This window comes from Botrytis sinoallii (assembly GCF_014898435.1).
Source record: "Botrytis sinoallii strain Bc 23 chromosome Unknown BSIN_007, whole genome shotgun sequence".
NCBI classification, from domain to species: domain Eukaryota; kingdom Fungi; phylum Ascomycota; class Leotiomycetes; order Helotiales; family Sclerotiniaceae; genus Botrytis; species Botrytis sinoallii.
This window is the reverse complement of record NW_024066034.1, coordinates 1723138-1743010: the sequence shown is the minus strand read 5'-3', so window position 1 is coordinate 1743010 and position 19873 is coordinate 1723138. Positions and strand designations below refer to the sequence as shown.

At 45.3% G+C, this 19873-nt stretch overlaps 8 protein-coding genes across 8 annotated transcripts; 5 read left to right on the top strand and 3 right to left on the bottom strand.

The window, feature by feature from the left end:
* Nucleotides 1-288: 288 nt before the first annotated feature.
* Nucleotides 289-2057, top strand: EAF02_004938 (uncharacterized protein; the record flags this gene model as incomplete). The annotated part of the gene is made up of 4 exons (XM_038900986.1): nt 289-411; nt 472-542; nt 595-1750; nt 1809-2057. The coding sequence occupies 4 exons, from the start codon at nt 289-291 to the stop codon at nt 2055-2057; spliced, it is 1599 nt and encodes a 532-aa protein (XP_038759498.1).
* A 1267-nt stretch (nt 2058-3324) lies between these two features.
* Nucleotides 3325-4221, top strand: EAF02_004937 (uncharacterized protein; the record flags this gene model as incomplete). The annotated part of the gene is made up of 1 exon (XM_038900985.1): nt 3325-4221. One exon carries the CDS (start codon nt 3325-3327, stop codon nt 4219-4221), a length of 897 nt encoding a protein of 298 aa, XP_038759497.1.
* A 401-nt stretch (nt 4222-4622) lies between these two features.
* Nucleotides 4623-6227, top strand: EAF02_004936 (uncharacterized protein; the record flags this gene model as incomplete). Its single annotated transcript, XM_038900984.1, has 1 exon — nt 4623-6227. One exon carries the CDS (start codon nt 4623-4625, stop codon nt 6225-6227), a length of 1605 nt encoding a protein of 534 aa, XP_038759496.1.
* A 1086-nt stretch (nt 6228-7313) lies between these two features.
* EAF02_004935 (uncharacterized protein) lies at nt 7314-12145 on the bottom strand (the record flags this gene model as incomplete). The annotated part of the gene is made up of 2 exons (XM_038900983.1): nt 7314-10409; nt 10442-12145. The coding sequence occupies 2 exons, from the start codon at nt 12143-12145 to the stop codon at nt 7314-7316; spliced, it is 4800 nt and encodes a 1599-aa protein (XP_038759495.1).
* A 423-nt stretch (nt 12146-12568) lies between these two features.
* On the bottom strand, nt 12569-13207 carry EAF02_004934 (uncharacterized protein; the record flags this gene model as incomplete). The annotated part of the gene is made up of 1 exon (XM_038900982.1): nt 12569-13207. The coding sequence occupies one exon, from the start codon at nt 13205-13207 to the stop codon at nt 12569-12571; it is 639 nt and encodes a 212-aa protein (XP_038759494.1).
* A 1403-nt stretch (nt 13208-14610) lies between these two features.
* EAF02_004933 (uncharacterized protein) lies at nt 14611-15523 on the top strand (the record flags this gene model as incomplete). Its single annotated transcript, XM_038900981.1, has 3 exons — nt 14611-14978; nt 15044-15133; nt 15187-15523. 3 exons carry the CDS (start codon nt 14611-14613, stop codon nt 15521-15523), a joined length of 795 nt encoding a protein of 264 aa, XP_038759493.1.
* Nucleotides 15524-16050: 527 nt separating this feature from the next.
* EAF02_004932 (uncharacterized protein) lies at nt 16051-17709 on the bottom strand (the record flags this gene model as incomplete). Its single annotated transcript, XM_038900980.1, has 1 exon — nt 16051-17709. One exon carries the CDS (start codon nt 17707-17709, stop codon nt 16051-16053), a length of 1659 nt encoding a protein of 552 aa, XP_038759492.1.
* A 1236-nt stretch (nt 17710-18945) lies between these two features.
* EAF02_004931 (uncharacterized protein) lies at nt 18946-19786 on the top strand (the record flags this gene model as incomplete). Its single annotated transcript, XM_038900979.1, has 2 exons — nt 18946-19081; nt 19137-19786. The coding sequence occupies 2 exons, from the start codon at nt 18946-18948 to the stop codon at nt 19784-19786; spliced, it is 786 nt and encodes a 261-aa protein (XP_038759491.1).
* Nucleotides 19787-19873: the final 87 nt, after the last annotated feature.

Below are 19873 nucleotides of genomic sequence, written 5' to 3'. Positions count from 1 at the left end.
GTGATGTACGTACAGCTTCCCTCGAGCTTTCCTCGCCTTATCACTTGCGATTGGACCGCTGTTTGGCATCTCGACCTCTAGATGTTGCCTTATCATCGTATCCTGCGTAAGCTCCTGTCTTTAGATCTTGCAATATCACCTCATGCTGCATAAGCTCCTTTATCATCTCACCGACCCTCCCTTGATTATTCACCGATTTGCCTGCCTCTAAGCGACCCCGAAAGTCTTTATATCACCGCCTTCCTCCCACATGTAGACATTGACTTCAAGCACAACTACCTTTTCAAGATGGAAGCGAAACAAATTTCTCCTACCATGGTGCCCCAAGCTGGGTTAAGCAATACGTCGCTCGAGGGAAGCTCACATATTATACTACAACCACGGCCTAGTAACGACCCAAATGATCCTCTCGTGAGTTGAATGCTTAGCCTCCCTGCGCATGCTAAGTAGCTAATCTCATCAAATTTTTAGAACTGGCCACGATGGAGAAAGAACCTGAATTTTATATTAATTTCCTATTATACCTTGATGGTATTTTCACTGTAGGTGTTCTTCTATTACATAGATGTAATACAGAAGTACTAAAGCAAGCAGAATCGACATCGCAACTGTGACCTGGGCGCCAGTGAATGCCGAGCTTGGTTTTAGTTACGCCATACTCAATGACGCTTTCGCTGCTGGAAACGGGGCGTTGTGTATCGGCGGGTTTTTACTCGTTCCGTTTGCATTGAAGTTCGGACGACGACCAGTTTATATCTTCAGCACTGCAGTTCAATGTGGAATGAGTATATGGTACGCCAGGATGGGGACCGTGGCAGAGCTCATGTTGATTAATCTGTTAAGTTGCACGGTCGGTGCATTAGCAGAAGTGATGGTTCAGATGACAGTGGCTGATATGTTTTACTTTCATGAACGAGGACTCGTAAATTCTATCTACTACTGGTTCATGATTACCGGAGCTACTCTATCACCGTTACCCGGCGGTTTCATCACTTCGAGCCAAGGCTGGCGCTGGGTGTGGTGGTGGCTGGCTATATTGCTTGGAGCAGGCCTTGTTGTGTTTATTTTCTGTTACGAAGAGACAATGTTTACCCGTCCGACCACTGAAACCGAACAAGTCTCCAGCCAGCCGGAAAGCGAAGAGGCAGTCAACAACAACGACCCAGAGGCACTAAACGTCGCTCCTCAACTCGGAGAGGTCATAATTGATTATTCAATTCCCCAAAAGTCTTATTGGCAAAAATTGGCATTGTGGTCGAACTCATCAATGCCACTGAGTCAACTTTTCAAGCACACTTACCAGCCTTTCTTGGTCATGTTCACCATACCGGCTGTCTTTTTCATGTCACTTCAATATGGAGTCTTGATTTCCTGCATAGTTCTTCCAGTCACCTCCCTATCATCATACATGACACTTCCCCCATATGAGTTCAATCCTACTCAGATTGGATTGATGGGCCTTCCACCTTTCATTGGTGCTAGTCTAGGGACTTTGATTGGTGGCTTCTTGAGTGACTATGTTTCTCTCTACCTCGCCAAAAGAAATGGCGGTGTCTTTGAGCCCGAGATGCGTCTTTGGATTTCTGTCGCCTTCGCACCTTTTGTCCCAGCGGGTGTCTTCATTTTCGGAATTGGTTTGAACAATGGCGCTAACTGGCTTGTACCGGCCTTTGGGCTTGGAATCATTTGTTTCGGGGTTCTTCCAACTAGCAGCGCTGCACTTACATACCTGACCGATGCATACACAGATGTGAGTTTTCTTCTTTTTTGAGCCTCACACAAGCAATTACTGACAGTAAAATTTACAGATCATTGCCGACTCAATTATGGGTGTGACTTTTGTCCGTAACGCCATCTTGACAATGTTTATTTTTGTTCTTCAGCCCTGGACTGATAGTGTTGGATTGACATGGGTCTATGTGACATTTGGAATCATAACTACTGTTATACTCGGTGGTAACATTGTGTTTATCTACTTTGGGAAGAAATTCAGGATCAAGACTGCTGCCAGGTACGCAGGTTTTAGTGATCGAAAACCAGAGCAGACAGACGAATAGTGGGGCCAGAAGATTTATGAGTTCCATGACAAACTTCCAACTGGAATTTAATAGTCTGATTGATTCAGTAATTTTTAACGATACCATTTTGCATTTTAATAGAGAAGAGTTTCACAACACATTTGAGAGCTTATAGATATGATTGTTTCATGTGTGATTCGAAATTTCGATTGTTTGATTTGACAGCGAATATCAAAGAGAGAGCAAATCATTTGTGTCCCGCGTTTTCCTTTCTACAGGAGGGGGACTTATTAGAGTTTCGAAACTTTAAAATTTTAGCGTTGCGGGAGATGCAAGCTAATGGTAGACGGTGACAGGGGATGCGGGAAGAAGAGGAGCTGAATGAGGGGGCAAAGCTAGCCGAATTAGACTGCAGGAGACGGAGACAGCTAGCCGAACCAAACTAAAAGTGACGAATCGTTCAGCAAGTACTGACTCGAGTACATTATTGAAGAAATATTAAGCTTTTAGTTTTTTACTATATCGTACAGCTCGTTGAATATTTTAATTTATAAATACGCTTTCAATAGACTTTGATTATTAGTCCAATCGGAAAGCTATTCGTAACGCTTCGACAATTCAAATATTTCCTCGAAATTGACCAACTTCCCTAAAAGGTTAAAGCGTTTTATGAAATAAATATATTGAATTAATTGCCGTGAGTCCTGTCCGATTTCTAAAATTTAATCCATGTATATAATAATGATGCTGAATTTTTGAGGAGTTCACACGGTCAAGGGTTTGGAATATATAGATTTTGTCACTACATATATAGCTGGCTGAAATTTTTCCAAGTGAATATACTATAGTTCACCCAGCGCGAGAGATGATTGTACTAAACCAATAAGGTAAATTTGCAATTATCAGGTGCACTATAGATCCATGGTAAAATCGAAATGCTTCAAATAATTACTGAAAATTCACTTGACCGATCATTAAATTATTCTGCATAGGTACCCAAGGCCATAGAGTCGTGACAATCCTGCACAAAAAAATCAAATTCAGTAACCGTATTGAAATCATGCAGGCGCGACGCGTAAGAATGAAAGAGAACAACCACGTGGTGCATGCATACCACCAAGACAAGCAGTTGCTCTGATTCAAGTCGTTATCACATCTATAGTGAGAGCAGTCACAAAGACCTGCATATGTATGCTTAGCAAAGTCACTGACGTATACTTACTCATGATTCCTGAGACCGGACATAAATAGAGATCTCTTACTCGTTGAGAGACATCATCAATATTGCCTTCCCTCTCTATTCAGAATGACAGTCAGTGTCCCAACCCCTTTCCGACGCATTAGTGCCAAGGCACCCGTCGAGGAGATCCTCCAGATGTTCCGCGAAGACGGCGGGATTGTGGTGGAGGATTTTTTCACCCAGGAACAAATGGCCAAAATCAACAAAGAGGTAGACCCTTTGTTGGCCAAAATCAAATGTGGCACACACCGAAATGTCGGAGAGGAAGAGTGGATTACCCAATTCCACGGTTCCAACACTCGCCGACTTAGCAACCTACCTACCATCAGCAAAACTTTCCGCGAGGAAGTCCTCAACTACGACCTATTGCACCAGATTTGCGAGGCAATCTTCCGCAAGGAATCTGGAGACTACTGGATGTGCACAGCGCAGGTAATCGAAATTGGTCCTCAAAGCAAAGCTCAAGAGCTGCATCGCGACACAGCCGAGTTTCCCGGATTGACTAAGTTGGGTCCCCGGATGGATGAGATCCAGATCAGTTTCTTCACTGCGTTGACCGATTTCACTGCTGAAAATGGCGCCACTCGTGGTATCCCCAAGAGCCACCTAATGGAGGACTATGAGGATTGGGGCCGAGAGGAGGATGCCGTTCCCGCCGTTATGAAGACTGGTGATGTCTTCTTCTTCACAGGCAGGCTTTGCCACGGTGGCGGTGAAAACCGTACTGAGGACTTCTGGCGTCGCGGAATCTCCCTGTGTTTCCAAGCTAGCTACCTCACACCAGAAGAATGCTATCCGCTTATGATTCCTCGTGATGTTATAGAGAGCATGACCCCACTGGCACAAAAAATGTGTGCCTGGCGCTCTCAGTACCCAACACTAGGAGGTGGATTGTGGCAACACAATTACACCGAGGTTGCCGACCAGATTGGACTGAAGTCCAACCAGCCATTGAAGCAATGAGGTGGGAGGGTAGAAGCACAATGATAGATGTAGCATGTGATAGGCTATTGTAGATACGGCTGAATATATGTGCATAAATTACTTCAAATTTGATTCGAATTTGATTCGAATTGCATTATCGGCCTCTTCCTACTTGAAATGTATTTAGCGCAATTAGTAAAATGGTACGTCCTGCCTTGGGGTGGCGATTGAACCAACTTACTAGTCTGCAGGTGACAATGCAGTTCTTGCATCGAAGCCCATAGTTCGTACATAAACGCTAACTGCTGTCAATGCTTGTAACCTGTCAAATAAATATGTGGCAAGATTCCTAGGAGGAAGTCATAGACTAAAAAATAAATCCATCTCTTTTCATCTCAACTTCACCACCATTCCACACTTTTCTTCCCTCTGCTAGAAACATGGCCGTAATCACAAACAAACCACCAGACTATGATATTATCATTGTAGGGGCTGGTTTTGCTGGAGTAACTCTTCTTTATCATCTCCGGAAACAGGGTCACCGATGTCTTGTGTTAGAAGCAGGATCAGATCTGGGAGGAACGTGGTTTTGGAACAGATACCCTGGCGCACGAGTCGACACTGAAGCTCCATTTTATGCTCTATCAATTCCAGAAATCTGGAACAACTGGAAGTGGAGTGAGAAGTTCCCCTCGCAGCCGGAACTGCGACGATATTTTGCATACCTTGACAAAGTATTGGGATTGAAACAAGACATTCAATTCAACACTCGGGTAACGCATGGTCAGTTTCGGGGGGATAGATGGCACACAGCTACTGAAGACGGCAGTCAGTTCACCAGTCAATTTTTGATTGCTTGCCCTGGACCCGGCACAGTACCACACATCCCCTCTTTTCCCGGACTTGAGTTATTCAAAGGAACAGTGGCTCACTCCTACGAGTGGCCAGAGGAGGGATTTGAGCTGAAGGGCAAGCGAGCCGCGGTCATTGGCACAGGGGCCTCCGGGTTGCAGATAGTGCAAGACTGGGCTAAACGAGCAGATCATCTTACTGTCTTCCAACGTACCCCCAACACAGCCCTACCTATGCATGGAGAAGGTTGGCTTCAAGATCCCAAAATGACCCACGAAGAATTCTGTCACTATCGCCGTACGCATCTTAGCGGCGTGAACTATCAATTCGCACCAACCAACACATTTGATACAAAAGATCCAGCTGAGCGACAAGCCTTCCGCGAGCATTTATGGAAGACTGGCGGATTTCCTTACGTCTACGGTAATTATAAAGATGTAATGATCAACCGTGCCGCAAACCGAGAGATGTACGACTTCTGGGCTCAAAAGGTCCGTTCACGCATTGAGGATCCACGCAAACGTGATCTCCTGGCGCCTCTGGAGCCTTTACATCCTATGGGTGCGAAAAGACCTACCTGTGAACTTGACTATTACGACCAGTTCAATCGGTCCAATGTTGATCTAGTGGACCTGCGATCCACTTCCATTGACTCTTTCCAACCGGACGGCCTCACCACCACTGATGGCCAATTCTACCCTCTCGATATCATTGCCCTAGCCACAGGTTTTGATATGATTACTGGCGGACTCACTCATATGGGGCTTCATAGTGTCGAAGGAAAGCCTTTGAAGGACGAGTGGAAGTCCGGCGTGAAGACGTATCTTGGAATGACCATCAATGGATATCCCAATCTATTTTTTCTAGCAGGCCCCCAGGGTCCATTGTCCTTTTCGAGTGGACCTATCGGTATCGAGGTGCAGTGTGGGCTTATCTGTGATGCGATTAAACAGCTACTAGCGCAAGGAAGCACTGTTGTTGAGCCCACTGTCGCTGCACAGGAGACTTGGAGTCAACACGTAAAATCTCAATTCGATGGAACGCTATTCCTCGATTCTCCTGACTCGTGGTTTTTGGGTGGAAATATTCCTGGGAAGAAACGCGAGTTGCTTACCTACGCTGCCGGGTTGCCTCAGTACCAAATGGACTGTGAGAAGGCTTTCAATTCTTGGGATGGATTCGTATGCAAGTAGTTAATGTTACCCGGGTCATACTACATTGATTCCGCTACCTATGTCATCACATCTGTCAACATAGCTTCTTGAACTATATATAGAAATAAGATAACATCAGAATATCGGAATAGAAATCTATCCTCTCATCTCCACGTTAGTAGTATTTAATATACCCAATTAACATCTTCTCTCTCTTTGAGACTAGATTTTGTACCTAATTTCGTGATTTCAACATTTTCGTTTTGTTTTTTCTTGATACTCTCTTGCCATGGTCCGATTGGAGGGCATGAGATTATTCTAAAGCGGGCTGCGACCATTCATTGGATGACTATCTTAGGTGATCGGCGTTCAAATATGCCTTTCAAGATATGACGACGCTTACATAGGTCAGAGGAGTCTCGAGGGAATGTGATGTAGTTAGTGAACCAGGCAGTCTGGTGTCAAATACCAATCCATATTGATTAAAATCAGGAGGCAAGCTCGGCAAGAAAAATAAATGAACAAGCAGGCTACATGCAGTGAATTCTTGAACTGGACTGGTACATCGTAATACAACACAGACCTCTTCCATCGATGTTTTCTTTTTTCGTATCAGAGATTGGCCAATCAGAGTTCTTGAGGCGACCGAGGTACACGCTCCGAGGTCTAGCTAGACGCGGAAGCCGAATACCAAACCTATGTATTCTTTCAATGTTCGATATCAAATCAAACATCGGTCACACAGACTTGAACATTAATACAAAATCTGATCTTTTGATCTCTTATAATCTTGAAAATTATGGCAATATTATTATTCAAAAATATAATAACCTTACCAGTCAGGACCTCAGCGTCTAGTTCTATCCATAGAAGTGATTCCGTCTTTCCCTTTTTTTTCGTTTAGAAACAAAAAATGACTAATCGGCATTTCAATGAACGAGACTGATATACTAATGTTGTAGTTAACGTCTAACAAATCAAGACGAAAGAAAGCTAATTCCCAAAAACAAACTTTAAGTAGATACCTTAGTCACTTATCAAATGAAATCTGACTACGAAAATGCCAAGGTTTCTCCGAAGAAATGTGGGACACAAACCCTGCCTCCCCGCAAACTCACAAAGATTTCAACCTCTCCTCCTAAAGCCCCCAGGAAAGTCTTTACCAGACCAAGTCCTTCCAAGATACCCAAGGTCTTGCAAGTATTTTACATTTAGTGTAACGGCGTGAGCCATGACCCGCTCCATCTCTTCCCAATTATCGGCGTTAGTCCACACAGGAGCCGGACTGCTAAGGAGTCCTGGGCCCATCGTCTCAATGACATTTATAACAGGCCAACATGGATGCTCATCACCAAATTCGGATAACGAGCCATTTAGCTTACCAAGCCAGACAGCATAAGTCTCGCTGGCATGCAAGGGAGTATCAAGAGCAGCATTGACGGCCTCCCAAAAAGTCCTTACCCGAATTCCGTTCAGCATTTTTCTTTGCCTCCTGATCACCGTGGGGTTAATCAAGGCATTTACAGTCATCTCAGCAACGTCTTCTGCCCTAGAAACGTAAATCCACTCCTCGGGCTCGGGGTAGTACTCGCCCACGAGCACACATGCGCTAATGAGTCTCCAGATCAGGTCATCGAGGTTAGCCGCATGACCATGACTTGGTCCACCAATAATTAAAGCCGGATTCAGGATGCCAAGTCGACTCCCTGATATTCCCTCTGATTTTTGCAGTGCTGCCGTTGCTGCTACGACTTGCTCGGCGATCAATTTCGATTGTCCGTAACCATTTGTCTCGTGCAGCTTTCGCTGGAGTGTGGATGTGGAAAAAACAGTCTCCTCTTCAGATGGATTCCATTGCGCACCTCCGGATATATACTCCAAGCGGGCAATGTGTGGATTCCGTGTCACTATCGAGACTAATTGTGTAGTAGAATCTACGTTGGCTGCTCGGAGCTCAGAGTAGCTGTACTGCCAGTGTACGAGAGCTCCGTTGTGAATGATTCCAGTAATCTGAGATGCATTGGTGGATGCATTGGATCCTTCGAGCTGTTCCCACTGGGTGCTATTGAGGCCGAGTTTTGGTTTGGAGAGATCTCCTAACCAAACTTGGATTTTGGAAGAATGTAGAGCCTCATCCCACCACCCGGCTTTGATGGCTGCAGCGCGCACACGCTCAAGTCCAGTAGCTGCATCCTTTGCTCGAACAAGAAGATAAGCTCTCTGGAGAGAAGGATTATATAGGAGTCTTTGGAGAATGGCAGTCCCGACATAGCCTGTTGCACCTGTCAAAAAGACGTTATGTATAGCGGAGGGAGGCGTTGGGCCAGGTGCGAAATGGTATGGGATCCCCTTCTGAAGATCACGAAGCATGGGTTCAATATCTTCACTCTCCATTATTTCTTCTTCGTTTGTGTCTTTCCGGGATTTTAATTCTTTCACCACGATGGCCAACTCAGTAAGCAGCATGGTGCGAGGAATTCGACTTAGTGGTAAGAGAATGCCAAAGGTGCGGTTAATCGCGCGCACAAACGAGACCATGCGAATTGAGTCTAGTCCTGCTGACACGGGAGCGAAATCAGGAGGATTCTCTGGGTCTTCAATAGACCCATCCGGCAGGAAAGGTTCTAGTAGCCGGCTAAGTCGTCGGGCTACAGTATCAGCAGCCGGAATTGTAGCTGTTGCGATAGTTCTTCGCCATGGCGAGAGATCTTGTTGTTCTATCCACTGTTGAAGTCCCTTGCGATCCGTCTTACCAGTCAGTGATAAAGGGAGGCGGTCTGTAAGAAGACATACGGCCGGCACCATATATGGAGGTAGCATTGCCGCGAGTTGCCGCAGGGTGGTGGCAGATATATCGGGGAGATTTAGTATCTTCATCTCTTGCAAGCTATCGATATTGTGGATGTTGCTGTCTTGGACGCCCCCTAGTTGGGATATGGAATCATTATTCCACTGAGCAATTAGAACCAGCTCTGCACGGCCATTGCTCTTGATGATCATCACGACAGCCTCTTCCAACCCTTCGATTTTTGTGGCAGTGGCTTCAATTTCTCCAAGCTCAATGCGCTGTCCATTCAATTTGACTTGATGATCTTTACGACCAACAAAAATCACAGACCCATCTGGTGCAAATCGAGCCAGATCTCCAGTTAAATAAACTCTTGACGCCCAGGGTGGTGTAGCTTCTGAAAAAGTTTCATATGGAGATACCTCAACAAACGCTCTTTTCTGGGCATCTGCATTATTTAGATATCCTCTAGTGACGATAGGGCCTTGAATCGCGAGTTCTCCTACGAGCCCCACTGCCACCAACTGACTACAATTATCAGGATGCACAATCACCATGCGACAACCGACAGGAGAACCAAAATTCAAGGGGTTCACTGATGGATGTAGCGGTGGAGTCAGCGCCGCGGTGACACAACATTCGCTGGGACCATAACTATTGTGAAACTGAAAATGGGGTATTTTGGTCCATCGTTTCAGCTGCGTCGCAGTTACAGCCTCTCCACCCAGACGCAACTCCTTTAAATTCGGGACCTCAAGTGGGTCCAAGATGTTAGCTACTGATGGAGTAATATCAATCACGTCTACCTGGAACCGAGAGATAACGCCTGCTAGTGCGGTGAGAACCTCTTCCTCTCGCGGAATGCATACTACTCCTCCCACGAACAGTGGTCCCAACATGTCCGCAATTGATGGGTCGAAACTATAGGTCGCGACTTGCAGCATACGACGATTGCGCTGGAACATACCCTGCATGGCCTGTGCATGGAATGCAGTAGCAACTTGACGATGTTCTGCTACCACAGCCTTTGGAATTCCCGTGGTGCCAGATGTGAATACGGCATAGGCTGCATTATTCGCCGCAACACCAGGGGATAAGGAGACATCTACATGATTCTTGGGCTGCTCCTGTAGCAGCTCTTTCCGCATCACAGAATCCAGGCACAGTATTCGATTTGCTAGGCCAGATACTTTGGATTGAAGAGCTTCAGAGCAGATAATTAAAGGAGCTTGTACCACAGAAATCATAGTCTGCATGCGAGCTACAGGTAGTCCACTATCCAACAGAACAAACGCACCGCCCGCCTGAAGAACTCCGAGTATGCTTACAAGAGTCCAGCAGGACTTCTCATGGGCTATAGGCACCAAAATCTCTGGACCCACGCCAGCAGCACGGAGACGTCGAGCCAACAGCTCGACACCGAGAGCAATTGACTGTACGAAAACTCGCCATCCCATCCACAAACGGCAGGACTATCTTCCCACTCGCCCATAACTGAACGCTGCTCAATCAACGTGTGAATGCATTCCTCGATCAAGTCGATAGGGGTTGAATGCCACTGCTGCATAATCTTAGCATCATTCGCGGTCCACATGTCTAGTTGTGATACAAGAGACGTTTGATTTGATGGCCGGAGGATCCAATTTAGCACATGTATGAATTTTTCAAGGAGTCGTTCTGCTTCCCAGCGTCCCATGACGGCCTTGCTGTAGGTGATTACATGGCGAATAGAATTTGAGCCGAGAAAACATTCAAGTGACAGAGGATATTCCATGTAATCATCTCGTCGGTCATCCAATATCTCATGGATAGGGCTGTCATCAACTTCTTCGGGCTGTATCACCAATAGACTTTGAAAGCGGGAGGCTTGCGCTGGCCCGGAATCCCCCAGGGAGGAGATGTGTGCCAAACCAACATGTTCATAAGGTAGACAGTCTCCATATTGCGACTGTGTAGCCGATAACGATTCCTTCACGGTGGTAGATTCCTCCAGTTGCAAACGAAAGGGAACAGTAGCAATTGTCGGGCCGATGATGCGGGCGACATCTTCGCCCGCAATTGCGGCGCTTCTTCCCATGCTTACTACCCCAAAAACAACATCGGAAGCTTCATTATAGCGCGTAAGGACAATACCCCATGCTGTCTGTATGGCCGTTGCGGCAGTGAACCCGAGATGATGCTGATTCTGGCCCCATGTAGATTCCATCGAAACATGGGCCTGATCTCGTGGCTCGTCCGTTGCTAGAGGCCGGGGAAATGACTGTCCCTCAAAGCCATGCAATTGCTGGCGCCAAAAGCTCATAGATTGACTCAAATCCATCTGCGCCAGATATCCAGCAAAGGATGAAAAGGGAGGGTGAATAATTTTTGAATTGGTTGGATCTTGATAAGCATCTACCAACGCGTTAAATATCAGCCGCTGTGACCACGCATCGTAGACAGCATGGTGGACACGCCATTGAAGTCGTCCTAGCTTTATCCAACAATAGAATAGAGGCTGTCCAAATGGGGGGTTGCTATTACCACCTTTGGCCTCTTCATTCATTGTGCCGGTTTCTGAGTGAAGTACCACTTGATAACAAGTACCATCAGACAGCTGTATAATCCGGCTGCGAAGTGCTTCATTCGCCTCGACCACCCGTTTCCAAGCAGCCTCTACTTGGGCAACTGGCCAGTCAATCGGTACTTCAAAGCTTTGTTGGGCCCAATATAGATCATGCTGTCGAGCTGTAAGGACCACAAGACCAGTCTGCATCGGTGTGCAGGGAAATAGACGCACTATCTCCGACTCAGAAATGTGACATTGTTGCACCGCTGAGGAGAGAACCTCGTGCTGCCGAGATTCCGGGATTTGAATGAATAGGGTAGAGACCGCGTCTTCGGGGCGTTCAATTTCTTTCACTTCTTGTAGCGATTGTTCCAAAACAGCTTTTACCATCTCCGAGAATTGGGGATGACGAAGCATTAGATTCACGTTTAGGGCTATTCCAGCTTGCTGGACCAGCCGCGCTACTTTTAGGGCATCTATAGAATCTCCGCCTAGGGCAAAGAAGTTGGAGTCGGGCTCAACATCTTCATCGTCTAGACCGAGGATCCGACACCAGGAATCTTTGATGAGGTCATGGGGGGATTGAATTCTAAGCACCGAGGTTTCGCCGATGCTTCCCATAGTGAACAACCGTGTGCGGACTGAAAGGAATTCTGGAAATGATATGTGATTTGGGCAAAAAAATTGAAGAGGGAGTGTCTATATATATATTTCTCTGCTCTGATCGGCAATTCAATGTACACATGGGCATCACTCAGCTCTTTGTGCACTGAAATGATTCCAGGTTATTTGCACGAAAAATATATGTTGATTTTATTCGCGTGTAGCTACAAAACTTCAAAAACCAACTACAAATAACGTATCTACCTCCTGGGGAATTATCTCTAATACTTGTAAGCCAGCTCCAGAAACCAATTCCCTCAACTCTTTCTCAGTCCAGACACGAAACAAAGCTGTGTCCAGATTCTTCTCGATTAAAGTCTCATCCTTCCAGACCTCAATGTCTCTAACCACGCGCCAAGTATTTCCCTGAACGCCATTTTTCTACACCTTCTCCCGATAAACTACACCTGGAAACTCGACACTAGAATGTTCACTAGGTGGCAAAGGATCTGTTATATCCTTATCCAAACCCAACTCTGGATCTGCGATAAGCTTGCTCACAATCGAGATGTGAGCTATTCCTGTTTCCGGAGTCAAGATATGAGCCACCTCTTCTAGGAACTTCTCAGGTTGACCTGGTCGGTAGAAGTGCGAAATACTCCCGAAGCCAATCGTGAGAAGGTCAACCTTTTTTGTTTGAAAGTCGGGAAGGGACGACATATCCAGCGCTGAGCCCAGAAGCCAAGTTATGCTTCGACAGCCAGCTTGAACAGGTAGCTTTGAATTTATTTTCTCCGCTCGCGCAATCATATGGGGTTCATTGTCTAGTCCAATGAACTCCACATTCGCGAGGGAAATATCAGACTGATTTTTCGCATAGCTAGTGATTGCCCGAATCAGCCGGCCAGTGCCAGTGCAAGCATCAAGCACGAGAATATGTGACGATGGTGCTCTATAGACCATCTGGATGAGCGCATCTGAGTTGTAGCTGGTGTCATTGCGCGTGCCTGTCCAGATGTCGTAGTATTCGGCCAGATAGGTCGAATCATAGCAAGTGCTTTCTCGCACGGTGGAGCCCATCTTTGTGGAATTTAAAAAAAGCGCAAAGATTGTTTGAGAAGCGTAGTTGAGGAAACAGAAAAGAGTAGGACAGCTAATCGTCCCTTTAATTTTCAATTCATTCCTTTATCAACAATGAATATGCAATTGTTGCTGGTCACATATGAAGGGTCCACTACACCAAAGTCATGAATCACATTTGACAGCAGGTATGTAATATTTTTGAGATAGTGCGTGATAGGACTCTCAATTTTTATTGAGTATTGTGGTATTATGTATAGGACTAAACGAGTAAATCTGCTAAAAGAATAATTTTATTTCAGTAAATCTTTTGTTTATTAGAGTAACACATTATATTGTATGGTTTTATATATCAACAGGTTACCTTTAAGGGAAATTTTCCTATTTTGGATTAGATTGATCGGTCTTAGTCCATCGCATTCACAATCTACATCCGAAAAAACCGACTTTCCTAATCTATGTTTGTACCTAACCCAAGTTAGAAACTCGCGATCTCATACTAGTGATTCGCAATACACAGTGACTATGTTCGAGTTAGTGAGTCTCTTGCAGAGATCTCCTACAATGCCAAGTTCAATCAACGTGAAGAAAAGGAATTCGTTAAAAATCCCACATAACTTGTGTTCACTAAATGACCGCGTCAGAGCTCAATCGTTCATTAGTGAGGGGTAGAGCGAGCCTAAAACGCGACTCATTTACTGTTGAATTTTGATGGAAACACTTAGAATGTGAGTTCTAGAAGGACTTAGAACTTCGAGATTCGGATGATTCAGAGTTGAGTTTTGCTAGTGAAAGCTGATAGTGGACGGGGAATATGGATGTGGGGAAAAAGAGGGGAGCTGAGGGGTGGAGAAATGCAGCCGATTAGACCAGGGGGGCAGATCATTTGACAGGAACTGACTCAAGCATACCATACCATTCTTCATAATTCAATATTCAACTTCAACGTTACATCACACGGCATATTTTATGGCAATATAGCCTAATGATACGAGAACAACAAATACTGAATTGTCTGGAGGATTTACAAAATATCCTTTTCGTAGTGCGCATGTAGTTTAAGCAGCAGCCGAGTATTCTGCAGGGCCAGATCATTCTGCATTCTTCATTCAAGCGTTGAGTGAGTTGAAAGAAACATCGCGCATGATCTTGCCGCCGACGGCTCTGTACGACGATGGAACACGCATTGCGTAAGATATGCAATGCAGAAACACTTCAGCCATGTTTGCAAGGGACACGCCATGCGGATTATCACAGATGAATTTTGTGGCACATTTCATTCATGAAGATTCATAACAACGTAGCTTTATACTTTTTCAGTAAGCCCAAGGTATTGAAATTCTACTCCTCCATCAGATTTCAGTTTCCTCCTCAATCAGTCTACTCAACTAAGAAAATTGACAATGACTTCGTTTAACCTTCCCCCCAATATCTCCCTCGAAGGGAAAGCCGCCATAGTGACTGGCGGTTCCCGTGGAATCGGAGCTGGCATTGCTCTGGAACTTGCTAAGCGCGGTGCCAAAGTTGCCATTGTGTACCACTCCGATAAAAGTACTCCGGCAGCTGAAAAAGTCGCAAGTCAAATTAGCGAATTAGGGAGTGCAGCCTGCTTGGTGCAAGTTGACCTTGCGACGCTTGACGCTGGACGTCGTGTTATCGACCAGGCTTTGAAAGGACTCCATGTCAGCAAGATTGACATTCTCGTCAACAATGCTGCATCATATCCTCCATTTTTACCAGTCTTAGAACTGGATGGGGCATTATTTGATCAGTAAGCATTTGAAGAGTTTCCTTGAAACATGCTATTTCGTTTTACAAACTAACAATTCGATCAAGTGAATACATGGTCAACGTGCGTGCACCACATCTTCTTGTGCAAGCTTTGCTCCCTCATATCGCCGAAAAAGATGGCCGAGTAATCAATATGTTTGTACTCCTAAACATCTGTTTGATGGCAAGCAACTCACAAAACATTGCAGATCGTCGGGACTATCTCGTATAGGTATCAACAATCTCTCCCTATACGCATCCACCAAGGCTGCTCTGGAATGCTTGGGACGTCAGTGGGCGCATGAACTCGCATGCCCGTACAAAATGACAGTCAACAACTTGGCCCTGGGTGAGATTGACACTAGTGTCGAGGGAGGAGACATTCCAGATGAATTTCGGGATACACAGGTCAATGGGCCGAGTGCGGCAAAACGTCACGGTACTGTTGGAGAGGTGGCTAATGTTGTTGCCTTCCTAGCTAGCTCTGGTGCCAGTTGGATCAATGGAAACACGGTTTCAGTCAGTGGTGGCCATGTTTACATTTAGACGAATCATGTTGTGAGGAATAGTTCTAGACAACGAGATGGTCGAGCTAAGCTCAATTGGGAAAGGCCGCTTGTTTCTTCCGCGGGTATACTCGGTGAACCCACATAGCTTAAAATTCAACATCAATTCAATTTACCATTACAATTTCACGAAAAACTACATTTACGGATAATGTTCTACATCAAATCGCAATATAAATTGTACTTGTGTTGCTCAATGTTGATGGCCATAACCTTAGCTTGCATTTGTCTCAACAGAATTAATCGCTAAAAATAGGCTTGTAGTATCCCTGGTCGCTGAGCCATACATCTGGTAGGTGAATCGCTCCATGTCTCCACTTCATAAGGTTTTACGAAACAATATGACTGCAGGCGGGGTTAAACTGTTTATCATTCACCTTGCAAATGCAATTTCGATAGTGGATATCGATCGTAGTTGCATATGCAATCTGCATAGTTTATATTGATCGTCAAATTTATTACTCTTAAGGCTAAGGAATACATAAAGAACACGTAGAGAAAGTGATGTCACTGGTTGGATCTCTGCTCCCAGGCTCGAAGTTCATGTCGCTGTACTTTCCCGGTGACCGTTCGAGGTAATTTAGCTCCGGATATGAATTCAATGACTCGGGGACATTTGTAGGATGCACTGTTGTTCAGGAAATGCTGGCGAAGTTCGACCTGCAGCTTTCGCGGAGGTCTAGTCTCATACCCCTCGTTTAAGACAACATAGGCCTTAATGATAGACCCACGTTCTTCATCCGGAATACCAACCACCGCTGATTCTAGAACCCCCGGGTGACTCTGCAAGACTGCTTCAACTTCACTAGGTCCAATACGATATCCCGAGCAATTTATAATGTCATCTTTCCGAGCCTTGAACCAGAAGTAGCCCTCTTCATCCTGATAAGCTCGGTCTCCTGTTAGGTAATATTCCTTTCCGGCTGCACTTCGTACCATTGGTCGAGTAACAACACCTTCTTCGTTTATGTAACCATTGAAGACGTCGTATATGGAATCCTTGCAGTCAGAAAGGCACACTCCGATAGCACCTTCCTCTCCAACCACCACTGCCTCCGCGTCATCGCTTAAGATCTCCAGTGGAATGCCTGGGAGTGGTCTCCCCATTGATCCTGGACACTGGCTATCTATGGTCTCCGTGCAGAGGAAAACTGTCTCTGTCAAACCATAGCCATTCAAAATTGTTGCTCCTCGCGTCATCTCCCCCCACGCCTTGATCACAGTGCTTTCGATTGTCTCGCCAGCACTGATGCAGATTTTGATCATCTGCGGAGGATGCGAAGCCGCAAACTCCCGACTTTGGGACGTGACTAATTGCCTGTAGGCTGTTGGAGTGGCACAAAAGTTGGTGACTGGATATTCATGCATGATTCGGAGCGTATGAATGGGGTCGAACATCTGACTCGGCGTTTCATCAACCAATAATGCAGCCCCATGGTTCCATGCGGCAAATACAGCCCATGAGCCTTTCACCCAGCCAACTTCTGAAAGACTCCAGAACAGGCTACCGGGAGAAAGCTGAGCCCAGTGTTCTCCAGCAATCTTGCTACTTAGAGCCAGAGAAACTTGGCTGTGTTGGGCGGTCTTGGGTTCCCCAGTCGTGCCGGATGTGAAATACAGGACGGCAGGGGAGTTTGCCACTGAATTGATCGTTGTGTCCACTATATTTGCCTGACCTGTAGCTACCAAGACCGAGTAGTCGATCGCATCTGCGATCCTATCATCATAACCAATCTGAATCATGTGCTGTAGCGAAGCGAGACGGGGTCTGACAAGCAATACCTTTTCCACCTGAGCAAGGTCGCCGATGAATGCTTTCGCGTGAACTTTCTTAATGCGATGTTCCAGATCTGCACCAGAGAGTCCACTAGCAACAGGGCAGACAATAATTCCACTGCGGAGACAGGCACATAGAATCTCGTACCAGTCTCGACACCGTGCTGCCGAAATCACTATGGTGTCTCCTGGTCGAAGTCCTAGCTCAGAAAGCGCCGATGCAACTTGTATAGAGCGCTCACTCAGCTCACGATAAGACACGTCTTTGCGCCTTTTCTGCGTGACTAGAACCAATGCGGGAGAGTCTCCACGATGTCGACTCCATTGATCAACAACTTCGCGCACGAAGTTGAATTGAGGGGGCTTGAATTCTGAGTCGAGTTTGGCCATTTTGCTCTCGCTTCAGTGATAGAGAGACGAAAAGAGAACTGTGAGATGATACCGAGATCGACTTTGGGTTTTACTGTATTCCGAGGCTATAAATAAAGAAATCTGGTGGCTAGCTGAAGAGTCTTTCCCTTGGGTTGCACTGCATGCTCTACACCTGCTGATCTAGATCACTTCACTGTTTTATATTACACAGCTGAAAGTTCAGATAGATCTTGAACTTGCGGTGTGATATCCTGGACACATTGTCTGCAAGTGAGGTGCACCAGTGGGTGCACGGACTCACGGGACACTGAAGAGGGAAAGCACAATTTCACACCAAAAAGAGCGATTTTAATAATTCAATTAAAATTAAAATTACTATTGAATTTATCTGAAATTGAGACAAATAGTTTTCAAGCATAAAAATTTTATATAGAATAAATTTTGAATCAAAAGAATCAAAATCGAAATCTTAATAATAGAATATATATTCTCCCACCAAATTTTTTGGTGAGAAAACGCACTATTAAATTTTTGAGCTCAAATCTTGCTTTTTCAAAACTAGCCTCAAGGAAACTATTCTTTGATGCTTGAAAAATATAATATATCAATTTGAATGAAATTAATTCAAAATTCGAATTTGAATTGAATTATTTAAATCACTTTTTTTGGTATGAAGTTGTGCTTTGCTGTCACGTTGTCCCGTGAGTCCGTGCACCCACTGGTGGTGGTTACAAGTTAAGGCATGCTTCTGCAGATTATAGACTCTGCCACTCGTGATCGGTACTAGTTAGAACTACATTTTGACCTCGAAAAGATAATTTTCACTTGAAGATTACATGCAGGTGTTACGGAGTGATTAGATTCTAAGGTGAATGCTCATTGTAACACGTGAAAGCGTCTTTGGGTCCTGAATAACACAGAATATTTCACTGACTTAACTTATCACCTTAGATTTCAACAACCATCACTAGTGTAATGTGGTGGTACCTGGAAGAAGTATCATTTTAATTAATCAATTAACTAGTTCTTAATGAAAACCAAGATAAAATGTAGTTTTACATAGACTTTATGTATAATTATGAAATCAATATATAAGGTTTCAGAACAAGTACCATCGCAGGTGTCAACCATAGTTTCTAACTATTTATCCAGAAACAGTCTCTAGTAAAAGACATTGGGCTATATAAAAAGGCCTCTCGTAAACCGAACAATCTCGAAACTATTCAGATACGCACAAATTGAATTCTTGTAACTATGCGATTCCTATGTTTGCACGGCATCGGTACTGGGAAGGCCATTCTCGAAGCCCAATTGTTCATGATCAGGCGTCAACTTCCAGGTCATGAATTCGTCTTTTTTCAGGGAGAAATAGAGACTCCGCCTGCGCCAGGTCAGGAACTTCAAACAGGTCCTCTTTGTATCATAAAACTGACAGTCACAAATAGGAGTCGAAATGTTCTTTCCGGGACCATATTATTCCTATTTTACCGTTCCTTCTCCAGATGCCGTACTGGCAGCGATTGACCACTTGGAAGACTTCATCGACACGCAAGGTCCCTTCGATGGAATTCTAGGATTCTCACAAGGAGCTGCACTTGCAGCCTCGTTCCTTCTACACGACTCCACCCGCCAGCATCCCAGAGATGACTTTCGATGTGCCGTGTTTTTTTGCGCAATTCAATGTTGGGATCTAGACAGCCCAGGATTTACACTATCACATGACGGAAAGTGTCGATCACTTGGAGGGCCATCAAAAGCCTCAAAAGTGGTGTGCTCCACAGATGATATTACAAGTGTTTTTGGAGCTGCATACCATCCACTAGTCAAGGGTAGCTGGGATTCAGAAACAGAGCTACTATGGCCCTTTGGAAGGTCTCCTTTGCGTTGGAATCCCTTGGGTTGCATCGATATTCCTTCCTTGCACGTCATTGGCTCCAAGGATACATACAGGGGTGAATCCACTATTCTGACGACGTTCTGCACCGCGACCAATGCTCACATTGTGGAGACAAATGGCGGGCATGAGATTTCCCGCGACCCCGCTATGGTGCGCAAGGTGTCAAATTTCCTGCAGACTGCCCCAAGCTTGATGTGAGAGATTCTGAAGGATTTGCTTCAGGGGTCTTGATGCTAAATGCATTAGCCACGCAATCCGGTACACCCGAGATGTGATGCGTCTCTG